This window comes from Myotis myotis, unplaced genomic scaffold (assembly GCF_014108235.1).
Source record: "Myotis myotis isolate mMyoMyo1 unplaced genomic scaffold, mMyoMyo1.p scaffold_m19_p_3, whole genome shotgun sequence".
NCBI classification, from domain to species: Eukaryota; Metazoa; Chordata; class Mammalia; order Chiroptera; family Vespertilionidae; genus Myotis; species Myotis myotis.
This window is the reverse complement of record NW_023416335.1, coordinates 110287638-110304396: the sequence shown is the minus strand read 5'-3', so window position 1 is coordinate 110304396 and position 16759 is coordinate 110287638. Positions and strand designations below refer to the sequence as shown.

General features: G+C 40.5%; 1 protein-coding gene across 13 annotated transcripts in view; it reads left to right on the top strand.

Moving 5' to 3' along the window:
• PSPC1 (paraspeckle component 1) overlaps positions 1-16759 on the top strand; it is a 135554-nt gene that overhangs the window by 40364 nt on the left and 78431 nt on the right. For all 13 annotated transcript variants that reach the window (XR_004966385.1, XR_004966381.1, XR_004966383.1 and 10 more), the window contains exon 5: positions 3062-3146. Coding sequence is in view for 1 of the 13 variants with exons in the window: in XM_036301726.1 (XP_036157619.1) it covers positions 3062-3146 (85 nt within the window). In the remaining 12 variants the exon portion in view is untranslated. The remainder of the gene's footprint in view (positions 1-3061; positions 3147-16759) is intronic.

Genomic DNA, 16759 nt, shown 5'->3' with positions numbered 1-16759 from the left:
TGAGGTGCCGCCCTCTATCACCCACAGAGCAGGGCCGATCAGGGGGTTGGGGCACTGCCACTGTCACACTCAGGGCAGTGCCGATGGGGAGGTTATGGCCCTATCCCATCACACACAGAGCAGGGCCCGTGGAGGGGAGATTGGGGCGCTGCCTTCTATCACCCACAGAGCAGGGCCGATCAGGGGGTTGGGGCGCTGCCACTCTCACACTCGGCAGGGCCCATGGGGAGGTTATGGCTTTACGCCGTCACACACAGAGCAGGACCCGTGGTGTTGGGGGGTTGGGGCGCCGCACCCTGTCACACACCGACCCGCAGGGCAATCAGGAGGTTGGGGAGCTCCCCCCTATCAGGCACAGAGCAGGGCCGATCAGGGGGTTGGGGCCCCTTCTCCTGTCAGGAACAGAGCAGAGCCGATAGAGAGGTTGTGGCCTCGCCTCCTGTCACACACAGAGCCACAGGGCGATCAGGGGGTTTGGGCGCTGCCCCCTGTCATGCTGATCCCGGTGACGGGAGACCTCGCGGCTCCGCTGATCCCGGTGCTGGGAGGCATATTACCCTTTTACTATATAGAATAGAGGCCTGGTGCATGGGTGGGGGCTGGCTGGTTTGCCCTGAAGGGTGTCCCGGATCAAGGTGGGGGTCCCCACTGGGGTGCCTGGCCAGCCTGGATGAGGGGCTGAGGGCTGTTTTCAGGCTGGGACTGAAGCTCCCAACTGTTCCTTTTTTTCTTTTCTTTTTTTTGTTTTGTTCTGAGCCAGCTTTAGCTCTGAGGCTCCAGCTCTGAGGCCTCAGCTCCTAAAAGCAGGTATCTGGTTTGTTTAGATTCTACGATCGAAACTCTGTATCAACTCCAGGTCTGAGATCCTGGCCAGCTGAAAGCTGGTTTCTGGGGTTTTGTTTAGCTTCTATTTTTGTAACTGTTTCAAACTGCCAGCTCAGAGGCCTGCAGTGGCAGGCGGGGAACGTTCGAGTCCTCCGTCACTGAAGCAAGCAAGCTTCATGTTAGTTTCAAGCTGCCTCGCTGCCGGCCGCCATCTTGGCTGGCATTTAATTTGCATATCGCCCTGATTAGCCAATGGGAAGGGTAGCGATCGTATGCTAATTACCATGTTTCTCTTTTATTAGATAGGATTATAGAAATGGTAGGTAGTCTTAAAAAACTACAAAAATTACCAAGGTATGATAAATTTTACAGGCTATATTGGATTGACTTTCTTGGATACTTAATGATAGTAGGACTTTTTTCTTGGCTTGGAGTATTGAAGAACTAGAGGCCCGGTGCACAAGATTCATGCACGGGTAGGGTCCCCAGGCCCAGCTAGCGATTAGGTGGGATCAGGGCCTGCTTTCATTCTGCGCCACTCCCTGGTGGTCAGTGCATGGGGAAAATTTGCATATTAGGCTTTTATTATATAGGCTTTCCTCTTAGGAATATAAGTTGATTATATATTTTAGATTTTTCCCACTAAAGTAATTATGTGATAGTTGCGTAGCTCTCAATGTTTGTTGCACAATGGAGTCATCTAAAGAGGTTAAAAAAAAATACTGATGTCTGGTCCACTTGCCAAGACATTTTCATTTAATTGGTCTGTGGTTAAAAGGTATTTAAGTAATTCTAATTAGCAGTTAGTTATGGTTGACAACTAATTGTGTAACTGTTTGAAATCATTTTAGTCATATTTGATATTCTTTAAGATAACTAAGTGTTATCTCATTGGGCATGTTATTAAAATTACCTGGTCCCTATTCCTTATGCCAAAACTGACTTTTCTGAAAGAGTCCTAAAATCTATTTTTTAATGTATATTTTTTAAGTTTCCCATTGTTTCTGATTATCCAGGTTTGGGGCACTGGCATTTTGGAAAGAGCTTTGTAATTAGGATAGATTTGGCTGTGTATTCCTGCTGAACTGAGCAGTAGCTGAATGGCTAGAATACATTTATAATCTATTTGAATTATTTTTGGGGAGAGAGGGCATAATACACAATATGTTTCTAATCTATAAGATGACATGATAATATTTACCTTGTTAGGGCTGTGATTCCAGTCCTGTTATGGTTATGATGATAGGGTTATTGTCACATAGAAAGTTAACTGGAACTGTTAATATTATGTAAGTTCTGAATGTAGTGATTTATTACGAAATGTTAAAATTGAAATAATTTATGTTTATTTTAGAAATCCCGGTATCATGATGAGAGACAAGGAAAATAAAAGCAACCAATAATTGTGCCATTCAGAGTATTTCATTATTTTGATGTTTTTTAGTCTTTGCTTGTATGCACATATAATTTGGTAAGATATTACAAAGATTTTTACATTTGGAAAGTTAATCCACCACTTCTCAACACAAATACACTTTTTGTTATCTTACATTATTGTGGAACTCCTGTTCTTGACATAGCAAGTATAGTGACAGTGGGATTGGAGTGATTTGTTTATCTTGTTTAAAATGATCTTGTTCATTCAGCCTTTTTCCTCTTTCAGGAATTCTTTCCTCATTGCCCTTTTTTATAAGACACTGACTTAGTGTAGGAGGAATTTCACACTAATTGTGTTGGGAGAGATGCTTTTTGGGCTTTATGTAGTGTATAACCACTATACCTACGGTTTGTCTGTTGTGGTTCTTACATGCCCTCTGCTGATGTCTCTCAAAGCATCTTTTTGGGTTTTGCACTTGCAACGGAAAATTCTGATTTGTTTAAAAGGCGTAAGTGATATACAGCTATCATTTATTCTGTTTTTAGTATTTTTTAGTCCCTATGTTAAAAATATCTTACCTATTTTAATTTCTGAAGAAAGGATGAATTTTATGATTGTCTTAATACACATGAAGAAACAGGCCCAGGAAGTTTATTAATTTTATTAATTACACAGCTTATAATCTTTAATTATAAGGTTATATAATAAAGACATGAATGAGAATAAATTACTATGAATTTTGCATGAATATGAATAAATTATTATGTATATTGCCCATAATAGAGAGTCTATATGCTCATTGATAAAAAAAGTACAGAAGGCAAGCTAAAATATTAATGGATAATCAATATTTTATAGATTTAATGAGGCGTCAAGAAGAACTCAGACGCCTGGAAGAACTCAGAAACCAAGAGCTGCAAAAACGGAAGCAGATACAACTGAGGTAAAAAAAATACATTGTAACATAGATGTGAATACACATAGTTCTTGTGTGTTACTAATAAAACATCACCCTCCCAGTGTAAACAAATTGTACAAGTTGGAAAATACAAACAAAATTGTCCATTTTTGACTATACTTAGGGATTTATTCCACGAAGTCGCGTATTTTTTTTTGTTATTCTTAGGATTTTTTAGCTGGTTATTGACACTTTGATGGCATACACTGTGACTTTTCATATGGGGGCCTAGGCATTATTGCATACAATTTATTGTAAGAATGCACTATGATTTACTGCATTTTCTTAGTTTTAATTTTTTGCCTGTGTATGACAATGATATGAATTCCTTTATGCATCTTTGTGCTTCTGAAACACCTTTCCATGTACCTGTAATATTTAATTGTGAAATATGAGGTAAATGTTACTCTTAAAAGTTAAAAATCATAATAATTAGGAAATGTTATGAACAAAGTTATGATAGGTTAAAGCAAACTTAAAATTTGTTTCTGAAAGTACTATAAAAGTGTAGTAAGTTCTTATATAGGAAGTAAGGTGCTCATGGGAAATAAAAAATAAAGAAGAAAGTAAAAAGTCTTGAATGAGTGTAAAGTGTCTTCATAGTCTGGGAATAGGTAGTATTCAGTATATTTTAGTTTATTTTTTCCAACTTTGTACCTGGTTTGTATATATGCTTATATCTTGGAACTACTATGATTTTACTTTAACCTACTTATTCTCAAATTGTAGTACTTGACCAGGCCACACCAGTGTTCTAACTGGGGGAATCGTTAGAAAGTCTGAAACCTCTCCTCATAAACTATAGGGACAGAGCTTTAATAAATTCTGTAAGTCAGCGGTTCTCAACCTGTGGGTCGCGACCCCTTTTGGGGGTTGAACGACCCTTTCACAGGGGTCGCCTAAGACCATTGGAAAACACATATATAATTACATATTGTTTTTGTGATTAATCACTATGCTTTAATTATGTTCAATTTGTAACAATGAAATTGGGGGTCACCACAACATGAGGAACTGTATTAAAGGGTCGCGGCATTAGGAAGGTTGAGAACCACTGCTCTAAGTGATTCTGGGATTCCCTAAAGCTTCAGAGTCCTTATTGTATACAACTCACCACATGAACTCCTTACATGAGAGACCTTTTTTCTGGCTCGCTCTTGTATCTTCTTTTCTTTTTTATGTGAATGTGTTAAAGTCTCTTATACTTTTACAAAGAAAAAGAATACTCTTCTTTAACAAAAAACCTTGTCTGAATTCAGCTTTCACTTACAGTGATACAGTGGAACCTTTATTCCAGCAGGTTGTTCGAGAAGGGATATTTTCGAAAACTAAAATCATTTTTTCCCATTAGAAATAATATAAATTGTATTAACTCGTTTCATATCCCAAATTATTCTGTTTAAATGTTTCTATGTACAGTATGTCTAAAGTACTGTTTAATCTTTAAGCAAACACTTATTTTCTTAAATTTATTGAACTACCCCTTTACTAGCCTTAAATAATTTTCAACACTGGTTCCAGGGGTGTCTTTCAGGAGGTCAGTATGAGGCATCTTCACTTTTTCACATATCATTATTTCTGAAATGCTGTCACTTATTCCCAGTCAACAGTTTTTTTTACCTCTTTAATTGCTTGTGATCATTGTTTCTTTCACACCCTTAGCAACATTAGCACTCTTTTTTTTTTTTTTTTAAGATTTTTTTATTGATTTTTAGAGAGCGACACATCGATGTGATGGGAGAGTAAATCATTGATCAGTTGTCTCCTGCAAGCCCCGAGTCTACAACCTGGGCATGTGCCCTGACTGGGAATGAAACTAGCAACCTGTTGGTGCACTGGCCAGGGCAACATTAACACTTTTTTTTTTTTTTGGCTAATATTCACTGGAGGATTTTTTTTTTCATTGATTTATTAGAGAGGGAAGGGAGGAAGGAGAGAGAGACATCTATTGGTTGCCCCCCTGAATTGGGCTGGGGATTGAACCTGCAACCCAGATAAGTGCCCTTGATTTGGAATTGAACTGATGACCCTCCTCTGGTCAGGCTGATGCTCTAACCCAGGAGTGGGCAAACTTTTTGACTCGAGGGCCACAATGGGTTCTTAAACTGGACCGGAGGGCCGGAACAAAAGCATGGATGGAGTGTTTGTGTGAACTAATATAAATTCAAAGTAAACATCATTACATAAAAGGGTACGGTCTTTTTTTTTTTTTAGTTTTATTCATTTCAAGCGGGCTGTAGTTTGCTGTAGAGTGGCTGCTCTAACCACTAATCAACACTGGTCAGGGCAATATAAGCATTCTTGATAACCTCCTTATATTTTAAAATTGTGTTAATCTGTCCATTTGGCCAGTAAGAAAAGCAAAAAACAACAATACAAAACAAAAACCCCAAAAGAACAAATATAAAACCCCCCAAAATATTTATAGCACAATTTCCTGAGATGTTAACAAGGAGAGGTTTAGCTGTATATTGACTCACCTGGGCACATGCTCCTTTGTTTTTACTTTTTCATGCTGATGAATCAGCATGAAAGGGGTGTCAGTATACCAAAGTTAACAAAAGACATTTTAACAGGTCCCGTCCCCCACCCAAACAACTTGGTCTAGAACCAAATTGTTTGAGATGGGAGATGTTCAAGAACCACGGTATGTATGATTGTTTGACAGCTAGGATTTTTATTTTTTAAAAACAATTTAAACTCATTTAATATGACCATAGTAGTGGTTTTTTAAAAAAAAATTTTATTTTTCAATTACTGTTTACATTCAATATTATTAGATTAGTTTCAGGTGAACAGCAGTAGTGGTTAGACCTAACAATCATGCTTTACAAAGAGTTCCTCCTATATTTCAGTACCTACCTGGTACTATATAGTTATTGCAGTACTATTGATTATATTTATTATGCTGTATTATACATCCCTATGACTCTTTTTATTTTATTATTTTTTAATCCTCCCCCAAGTATATGCTTTTCATTGATTTTTACAGGGAGAAGGGAGAGAGAGGAACAGATTGGTTACCTCCTATATGTGCCCCAACTGGAGTTTGAACCCGAAACCTGGGTATGTGCTATGACTTGGAATCAAACCTGTGACCCTTTGGTGCATGGATGATGCTCCAACCAACTGAGCAACACTGGCCAGGGCCCCATGACTATTTTGTAACTACCAATTTGTACTTATTAACCCATTCACCTTTTTCACCCAGTCCCCCACCATCCCTCCCTTCTGGCAATTATTAGTGTTTTCTCTGAATCTATGAATCTGTTTCAATTTTGTTTGTTTGTTTTGTTCTTTAGCTTCCACATATAAGTGAACTCATATTGTGTTTGTTTTTCTCTGACTCACTTATTCACTTAGCGTAATACCCTCCAGGGCTCACCATGCTTGACAGCTAGGCTTTTAAAATTAGTACCCTACCCTTCATGTGCTGAAAAAATAAAAAATTAAAACCAAAGAGAATTTTGGAGAACCCAAAATAAAGTACAAACCTAACAAATGGCCTAACTAGTGTTGCTCAGTGGTTGAGCATTGACCTATGAAGGCCAGGGCACATGCCTGCATTTTGGATTCAATCCCCATTAGGGGGTGTGCAGGAAGCAGCCAGTCAATGATTCTCATCATTGATTTTCTATCTCTCTCACCCTTTCCCTTTCCCTCTGAAATCACAACAAAAAAGAAGACAAACATAACAAATGTACCTAACTATATTTCCACTGGAAAATATCACACTGAAAGCAGGTGGGAAAGAAAATAAGGAATCTAAATAACTTTGGAAAACAGTATCTTGATTGGATACTATAGGCCAATGACAAAAAGAACAATATAATGTAGTTGGTGTTTTTCACTGAGATGATGTGTTAGCAATTCTGAAACTGCTTTATTTGTATGTTTGTTTTATCTTTATTTAGGTCTTTAATGAGAATAAATGTATATTTATAAATTGAACACATGAGTAAATATAGATAATGAGACCCAGGTTTCTCAGTGTTGGAGAACAAAAAGAGCAGGGCTAAAATTAAAATGATCTTCTGTCATATTAGGATCAGAGGTGTCAGTTTGAATTTTGTAGTATTTAATTTAGACAAATACAGAAATATAGATGTGTGTATATGTGGGTGTCAAGGTGCATTCATTATTTTATGGTTCTATCTTGAAGCAGTGATGCCTCAGAAACGGTGGGCCCATCTAGTGCCCAGATTTTTGTTTCAAAACACCTTTCTCTATCTGTAGCCGTTTTGGCTCAGTGGATAGAGCATCAGCCCATGGACTGAAGGGTCCTGGTTTTGATTCCGGTCTAGGGCATGTACCTTGGTTGCATGTACCTCGGCTGGACATGCACTGAAGGCAACCAATTGATATTTCTCTCTCACAATGATGTTTCTCTCTTAGTATCTCCCCCTCCCTTTCACTCTCTCTGAAAATCAATGGAAAAATTACCTCAGTGAGGATTAACTTTCTTTCTTTACTTTTTTTTTTTATCTTCACCTGAGGACATATTGAGAGAAAGAGAGAGAGAAACATCGTTGTTGTGAGAAACATTGATTGGTTGCCTTCTGCACCTTCAACCCAGGTATGTTTCTTGGCTGGGAAGCAAAGGCAACCTTTCAGTATGAAGGACGAAGCTAAACCAACTGAGCCACTCTTGAGGGCTGGCTAGGACTGAAAAGCTTAAGATGAGCCTGGAACCTTTTTGCCAACTAGCAAGAATATAATAAAAAAAGGATGGGATGTGCCCCGGCTCGTGCCTCAGTTGGTTGGGCATCGTACCAAGCACCAAAAGTTTGCTGATTCCATTCCTGGTCAGGGCACATGCTCTGGTTGTGGGCTCAGTCCCTGGTAGGGGGCATATAGGAGGCAGCCAATTGATGCTCTTTCACATAAATATCTCTCCCTCCCTCCCTCCCTCCCTCCCTCCCTCCCTCCCTCCCTCCCTCCCTCCCTCCCTCCCTCCCTTTCTCTCTAAAAATCAATAAAAAGCCTTTTCTTTAAAAGAATAAAAAGGTTAGGACATGTTGAAAAGAACACGAGCCAAATTGAAGGAGACCCAAATGGCCAAAGTTAGCACAGTTTCAACAACAAAGTAAAAAATGGTAATGTTATATTAAAAAAATTTTTTTTTTTAATTTACTGATTTGAGGGAGAGTCAGGGAGGGAGGGAAAGAGAGAGAGAGAGAGAGAAAGCATCGATTTGTTTTTCTACTTATTTATGCATTCATTGGTTGATTCGTGTATGTGCCCTGACCAGAAATAGAACCTTGGCATATCCGTATGATGCTCTAAACAAATGAGGTACCCTGCCAGGTCTGATAATGTTAGATTTTTTTTTTAAAATATATTTTTATTGATTTTTCACAGAGAGGAAGGGAGAGAAATAGAGAGTTAGAAACATCGATGAGAGAGAAACATCGATCAGCTGCCTTCTGCACATCTCCCACTGGGGATGTGCCCGCAACCCAGGTACATGCCCTTGACCGGAATCGAACCTGGGACCTTTCAGTCCACAGGCCGACGCTCTATCCACTGAGCCAAACCGGTTTCGGCAATGTTAGATTTTAAGCTGTAGAATAAATACCTGTGAATTCATATGATAGGAGTAAATGAATGAATGAATGAATGAATACATGGAGGAGAATGGGTGGCACCTTTTTTCAGTAAAATTCCAATTAATAAACGCAGAAGGAATGAGAAAATCACCAGTGGACAAATACTGCTGTGATGATTGTTACTCATAAAGTCTAATGATGGGTGCTAAAGCTGTTGTGCAAAACTTGAGAAACAAGATTTGCATCATCTGAAATTTGTATTATGTACATATCGAAAAATATTAAACTTAAAGTGGAGAAACCTAGCAGAACCACCATTACCAAGTGTTAAAGTTTAAGTCATCTGTAATAAGACATTGGCACCAAGACCCCTTGATATCATGCACTTAGAAGAATAGTGTCATTTCGAGGAAAAAAGGGGACATATGTGATACTTTCAACAATAAAGAATTATTTAAAAGAAAAAAGAATAGTGTCATTTCTGTGGTTTTCTTAACAAAAATGTATAACCTCATGCTAGTCATGAGAAAACATAAGACAAACTCAAATTGAAGAACATTATACAAAATAATCAGTTTTCTTTAAAAATGCCATGTTTATGAAAGATAAAAAGTGAACTGTTTTACAGACTGGCTGAGACTAATGAGAGGAAATAATTTGCAATGTGGGCTTCTCGATAGGGTCTTGGAACAGAAGAAGGGGACATTAATGGAGAAACAGGTGAAATTTGAATAAGATCTGTAGTATAACTGTAGTAGTATACCAATGTTAATTCCTGGTTTTCACAATTGTATCATGGTTATGTAAAATATTAGCATTAGGGAATACTGTATCAGGGATATGTAGGAATTCTGTACTATTTTTGCAGCTTTTCTGTAAGTTTAAAATTAGAAATAAGAGGAGGGGGGAAGTACCCTAGGTATTGGGGGTTCTGTGGGGAACAAAAGACAAATTCTGCTACTTTGGAACTTAGATAGGAGGGAGGCACATATAAATTGGAATTATCAGATCATTAAAAAGCAAGTCAAGTACACAGATCTAGTATGGAGTACTTATTGAAATTTGTAATAGGTTACTTATTTCATAATAGGTGAAATATTGGTTGCTTGACATGAGTTTTCTATGTATATGGTTATTTTTCATTGAATGGTTTTTTCATTAATCTTATTTAATATGCAAAGATTTATCATATTCAACCTGAAATTCAGATAACTGTATACTAATAGTAAAATTATATCAGCCCTGGCCAGTTTTTGTTCAGTGGTTAGAGTGTGGTCTGTGGACTGAGGGGTCTTGGGTTAGATTCCGGTTAAGGGTACCTACTTTGGTTGCACAGCCCCTTCCACTCTCTCTAAAAAATCAATGGATCAATGAAAAAAATATCCTCAGGTGAGGGTTAACCAAAAAAAAAAAAAAAAAAAAAAATCTTTATACTGAGATGATAATTTGATGGATAATCTTGGTGCTTGGTTACATTCTACTTAGATAAGTGCAGTGACAAATGTATTAACATGCTTACCCTGTGCCTGGTGGTGGGGAGTTTCTTTTGTAATTACTGTGATAATACTGATTTAAGAATCTGAACAACTTTTCTTAAAATCATTAGTTTTGAAGCATGTGTCAAGGGAAGGGAAAAAATTACTGTGTTTGGGAAGTTAATTTCATGCTAATAATACTTGTAAGACAAAGCAAATCTAATTAATAGCAGTAAAACTGCAGAAATTTATCTGACCAGACTGCTACCATATAAGCAGTGTTATTTAGGACCTAGCTGGGTAGCTATCTGGTTAGTGTCACCCCTATATACCAAGATTGAGGGTTCAATCCCTGGTCAGGGTACATACAAGAATCAACCAGTGAATGCATAAATAAATAAGTGGAACAACAAAAATTGATGTTTCTGGGGGGGCAATGGAGGGATAAGGACACATATGTAACACCTTAATAAAAAAAAAAAAATATTGGTGTTTCTTTTTCTGTCTCTCTTTTCCCTGTTGTATATATGTTTGCTTATTTAAAAAAAATTTTTTTTTATTGCTATTTAGAAAGAGAGGAAGGGAGTGGGGAGAGAGAGAAACATTGATCTGCTGCCTCCTACATGCCTCCTACCAGAGTTAGAGCCCGCAACCCTGGCATGTGCCCTGACTGGGAATTAAACTGGCAACCTTTCAGTGCATGGGAGGATGCCCAACCAATTGAGCCACACTGACCAGAGGATATAAACTTTCTCATACCCTCTTTTCTGCTCATACAAAATGATTTTTAAAGTAGCAATAGACCCAACTGGTGTGCCTCAGTGGTTGAGCATCAACCTATGAAACGGAGGTCATGGTTTGAATCCTGGTCAGGGCATGTGTCCGGGTTGTGGGCTTCATCCCCAGTCGGGGGGAGTGCAGGAGGCAGCTAATTTTCTTTCATTGATGTTTCTGTCTTTTCCTATGCCTCCCTCTCTGAAATCAATAAAAATATATTAAAAAGAAAAAAACAGCAATAGGAGTACTATTCTAGTCCTAGCCGGTTTTCCTCAATGGATAGAGCATCAATCAACCCGAGGACTAAAGGGTCCCAGGTTTGATTCTGGTCAAGGGCACATACCTCGGTTGCAGGCTTGATCCCTGGCCCTGGTTAAGACACGTGCCAGAGGCAACCAATCGATATATCTAACTTGGATGTTTCTCTCTCTCTCTCTCTCTCTCTCTCTCTCTCTCTCTCTCTCTCTCTCTCTCTTTCCTCCCACCCCCTCCTTCCCACTGTCTCTACAAATCAATTGAAAAATATCTCAGGTGAAGATTAACAACAACAATAAATAGGAGTGTTGTTCTTGTACTTGCTCATTTTTCTGAAAATACCTTAGACATTCACTCATGTCTATAAATGCAAATTTACCTCTTTTAACAGTTGTGTTCTTGGCATTGGGGAACCATAGTTGTCCCCCATTTATAATTGACTAGTGGCCCGGTGCACAAATTCATGCACATCGAAAGGAAATTACTTAGAAGAAATATTTTAATATCACTATTCGCCCTTTCTCTATAATAGAAGTGTCAACCAAATTTCATGATAGACAATGACATTTGGAAACACACATGTGCGATTGGCGCCTGCAAGAGCTTTATCTGTATCATGCATGTGCTAGTCAACTTAGCCTTTTATAGATATAGAACAAACTTGCTAATTAATTAGGCCTGCTTTCTGATTTAGCTAAACATTTTCCAGCCAAGTGAAGCCCCTCAATTTCTCTTTCAGGTAATTGTCAGCAACACAGCAGTAAATATCAACACGAAGCAGATTATTATTGTAGATCATGCAGGGAGAACAAAGGGTGAAATATTTAATTGCAGCAGTGTTTGACTATATTCTGAAGTCATTTTCAAGGGCCACCATTTCTTACTTCTTTTCAGTTGGGTCAAGTTTCTGAGCTTTCTAAATCTCCGTTTTCCGGCTAATGAAAAGAAAATAGGATTCCATCGAGTCCCTTATCTACCTACTCCAAGTCTTCTGTGAGGATCAAATGAGATGAGGCACAGGAAAATGCTTCACAGACATTTGGTTACAGTATGAAGTGTTTTCCACCTGGCTATAAAGCAAATCGTATTCCTGGGCTGCAGAAACTGCAAGGAGGCTAGTTTCGCTAAGGAGAGGAAGCCGTTCGTTGCTATGTGACGTCATTACCCGGACAGAGGGAAGGATACTTAGCATATTGGCATTTTATGTATATAGATTGTGTTTGCAACCTTTGCCACAGTGTGTGTGTGTGTGTATATATGCATATAGACACCCTTGCATACTTGTGCAGTTATTTCTGTTTAGTTTACTGGGAATGGACTTGCACATTTAAAATTATCTTATGTATGTAATACAAACTGACCCTCAACAAGGTCATTGTTATAATTCCAAAGACCAAAAAAACTGAAAACCCAAAGCCTTTTCATCTGACATCATGTGATAGGATCTGAGTCTATTGTATGGAAAAAACCAGACCTGCACTTACGATTTTAGTAATGTCCAAGCTTTTCTTTTTTTAAATCCTCACCCAAGGATATTTTTCCATTGATTTTTTTTTTTTTTTTTTTGAGAGAATGTAAGAGAGAGGGAAAGACAGAAATACTGATGTGAGAAAAAAACATCGATTGGTTGCCTTCTGTACCAGCCCCAACCAGGTCCCACTTACATGCCCTTGACCTGAATCGAGCTGGGACCCTTTGCTCTGCAGGCCAATGCTCTGTCCACTGAGACAAGCCGGCTAGGGCCTGTCCAACCTTTTCTATGTCCACAGAATGAATTTTCATTTTCCTGCAGAAATAATGATGTGGTTGATTATTAGGTCTTGTCTCAGATTCCACTGGGGATATAATAATATTATATTAATCCTTTTCAAAATCGGAAAAACTCAGTTTAAAACACATGTGGCCTTAAGAATTTTTGAATAGGGGAAATTTTATCTGTACTTATGTACATTGTCAGCAGTATATGAATACAAAGCTATTTTCTTTTTTTAAATTTTATTTTTCAATTATAGTTTACTTTCAACAATGTTTTATATTTCTGTTGTACAGCATAATGGTTAGACAGTCATACTTTACATAATGATCTCAATATTTTTAGTACCCACCTGGCACTATACATAGTTATTACAGTATTATTTACTATATTTTCTACCTGTATTTCACATCTCCGTCACTGTTTTGTAACTACCAATTTGTAGTTCTTAATTCCTTCACTTTTTTTTACCCAGCCCTCCACCCCACTTCCCCTTTGTCTGTTGTTGTTTGTATTTATGAACCTGTTTCAATTTTGTTCTTTTTTTTTTTTAATATATTTTATTGATTTTTTACAGAGAGGGAGGGAGAGAGATAGAGAGTTAGAAACATCGATGAGAGAGAAACATCGATCAGCCGCCTCCTGCTCATCTCCCACTGGGGATGTGCCCCCAACCCAGGCACATGCCCCTGACCGGAATCAAACCCGGGACCTTTCAGTCCGCAGGCCGACGCTCTATCCACTGAGCCAAACCGGTTTCGGCTCAATTTTGTTCTTTAGATTCCACATATGAGCAAGATCATGTGGTATTTGAAAGTATTTTCTTAACAGTAAATTTTTTTTTAAATACATTTTATTTATTTTTTACAGAGAGGAAGGGAGAGGGATAGAGAGTTAGAAACATCGAAGAGAGAGAAACATCGATCAGCTGCCTCCTGCACACTCCCTAATGGGGATGTGCCCACAACCAAGGTACATGCCCTTGACCGGAATCGAACCTGGGACCGTTGAGTCCGCAGGCTGCTGCTCTATCCACTGAGCCAAACCAGTTAGGGCTTAACAGTAAAATTTATGAGTGTGTTAATGTCCAAGAAATGGATTAGCCAATTTACTTGAGTATTTAATTTACTTCAGTAGAGTTTTATATAGGGAACATTATTCTCAAAATAATTCAGATTTTGCTTGAAATCCCTTATGAACATTGTCTTGTTACTTGCATGTGGTCTGACATGAAGTCCTAACAGCCATTTTTTTCTGCCGATTATGGAAGGTTTCACCATTTCTTTTAGATCTTTGACTTGTACAACAAACAACAACTAAATTTCTTGCATTTTGAGCCGAAACCGGTTTGGCTCAGTGGATAGAGTGTCGGCCTGCGGACTGAAAGGTCCCAGGTTCGATTCCGGTAAAGGGCATGTACCTGGGTAAAATAAAATCAATTTCTTGCATTTTGAATATTACAGTCAGTGTAGAAAGATGCTTATAAGAGTAACCTCGAGCCCTGGTTGGTGTGGCTCACTTGGTTGAGTGTTGTCTAGTGCACTGAGAGGTTGCGATGTTAATTCCCGGTCAGGATGCGTGCCCAAGTTGGGGGCTCTATCCCCAGTAGGGGGTTTGCAGGATGCAGGTAGTTGATGTTTCTATTTCTCCCCATCTGTCTAAAATCAATAAAAACATTTAAAAAATAAAAGAGTAACCTGGAAAGTGAGACCTACTTAGGGGACATCAGTGTTAATATAGTCTTTACTATTTTTTTAAAAAAAGTGTTTTTTAATTATTTTTTATAGAGAGAGGAAGGGAGAGGAAGGAAGAGAGAGATATAAAAATTGATGGGCTACTTCCTGCACAACTCCCACCAGGGATCAAGCCCGCAACCCAGGCATGTGTTATGACTGGCAATCTGGTGGTGCATGGGATGACCCTCAACCTACTGACCCATACCAGCTAGACTAGTCTTTACTATTTAAATTACTTTTTTAGCTTGGCCACTGTTGCTCAGTGGTTTAGTGTCGATCTAGGAACCAGGAGATCACATTTCGATTCCCAGTGAGGGCAGATACCTGGGTTGCAGCCTATGCAGGAGGCAGTCGATCAATGATTCTCTCTCATCATTGATGTTTCTATTTCTCCTTCTTTCTTTCTCTCTGAAATTAAAAATATATATGTATTTTTTGTTTTTAGGTGGAGGGTATCTGTATTTGAGTTTGATGTAAATGTCAGTGTAATATTAGTCTATTACTTTACTGTTACTTTGTAGGATTTTATTTTAATTCTGTATAATAAAAGGCTAATGGGCTAATCAACCGAATGGCAGAACGACCGGTTGCTATGACTTGCACTGACCACCAGGGGGCAGATACTTAACGCAGGAGCTGCCCTGTGGTGGTCAGTGTGCTCCCACAGGGGCAGCGTAGTGGCGTGGCAGAAGTGCTAAGGATGTCCAGTGGGAGTGGGCCTAAGCCATCAGATATCCCCCCAAGGGCTCCCGGTCTGCGAGAGGGCCCAGGAGGGCTAAGGGGACCCCCACACCCCCCCAGTGCATAAATTTTGTGCCCTGGGCCTCTAGTCATATTATAACTAACTAGAGGCCCTGCGCACAGATTCGTGCATCAGGGGGGTCCCTCAGCCTGGCATGAAGCTACACGCGGCTGGGGAGGAGCCCAGGCTGGGCACCACACTGATCCTGCTCATCTCAGCCACACTCTACCTGCCTCCACTGCCACTTAGTAGCTCATTGCTGCAGAGACGGGAAAGGGTCGTGCCGCCGCAGCTGCACTCACAAGCCGTGAGCCCGGCATCTGGCATCCGGTAGTCAGCTGAGCAGTGATCCTGTTGTGGGAGCACACTGACCACCAGGGGGCAGCTCCTGCATTGAGCATCTTCCCCCTGGTGGTCGGTGAACGTCATAGCGACTTATTGTTCCGTTGCTTAGGCATACACACACACACACACACACACACACACACACACACACACACGAGGCCGGGTGCATGAAATTCCTGCACTGGGGTGGGGGTTCGTCCCTCAGCCTGGCCTGCGCCCTCTTGCAGTCTGGGACCCCTTGTTCCTTACTGCTTGCTGCTCCTTACTGCTCGGCTCGCTGCTCCTTAGTACTGCCGCGGAGGCAGGAGAGGCTCCCACCGCCGCCACTGCACTCACCAGCCGTGAACCCGGCTTCTGGCTGAGCAGCCCTCCCCCCTTGGGAGCACACTGACCACCAGGGGGCAGCTTCTGCATTGAGGGTCTGCCCCCTGGTGGCCAGTGCGCATCATAGCGACCAGTCGTTCTGGTCATTATGCCGTAAAGGTCGCTTAGGCTTTTATTTTGTGTGTGTGTGTGTGTGTGTGTGTGTGTGTATGTTAGGGGCACAAATTAGTGCACCTTGAAAAAACTGGGCTGCGAGGCTGCCATGGTCACAGGGGCGGGTCTTGGCCCATCTTCCGCACCCCAACCCAACCCCTCCTGCAGCGGCCCCTGTCTGCCGACAGCCCTGCTCCTGTCATTGTCGCTCCCACGAGCTGTTGGCACTAGCCCTGGTTGCAGCTGCTGATGGTGTGGAGCAATTCGGGCCTGCGCCAGCAGTGGGTGCAAGTGGGGCCGGCAGCGTCAGTGGGTGCTAGTGGCAGCTGCTTCCTCGATTGCCCCTGAGGAGCAGGGGGGAGGTGGAGAAGCCCTCGGTCATTTGGGACCGGCACCGGGCACCGGCAGCGGGTGCGAGCGGTGGCTCTGGCACTGGCAGTAGGTGCCAGCGGGACTGGTGCTGGTGGGAGTGTGGCGTATGGGAGCAAA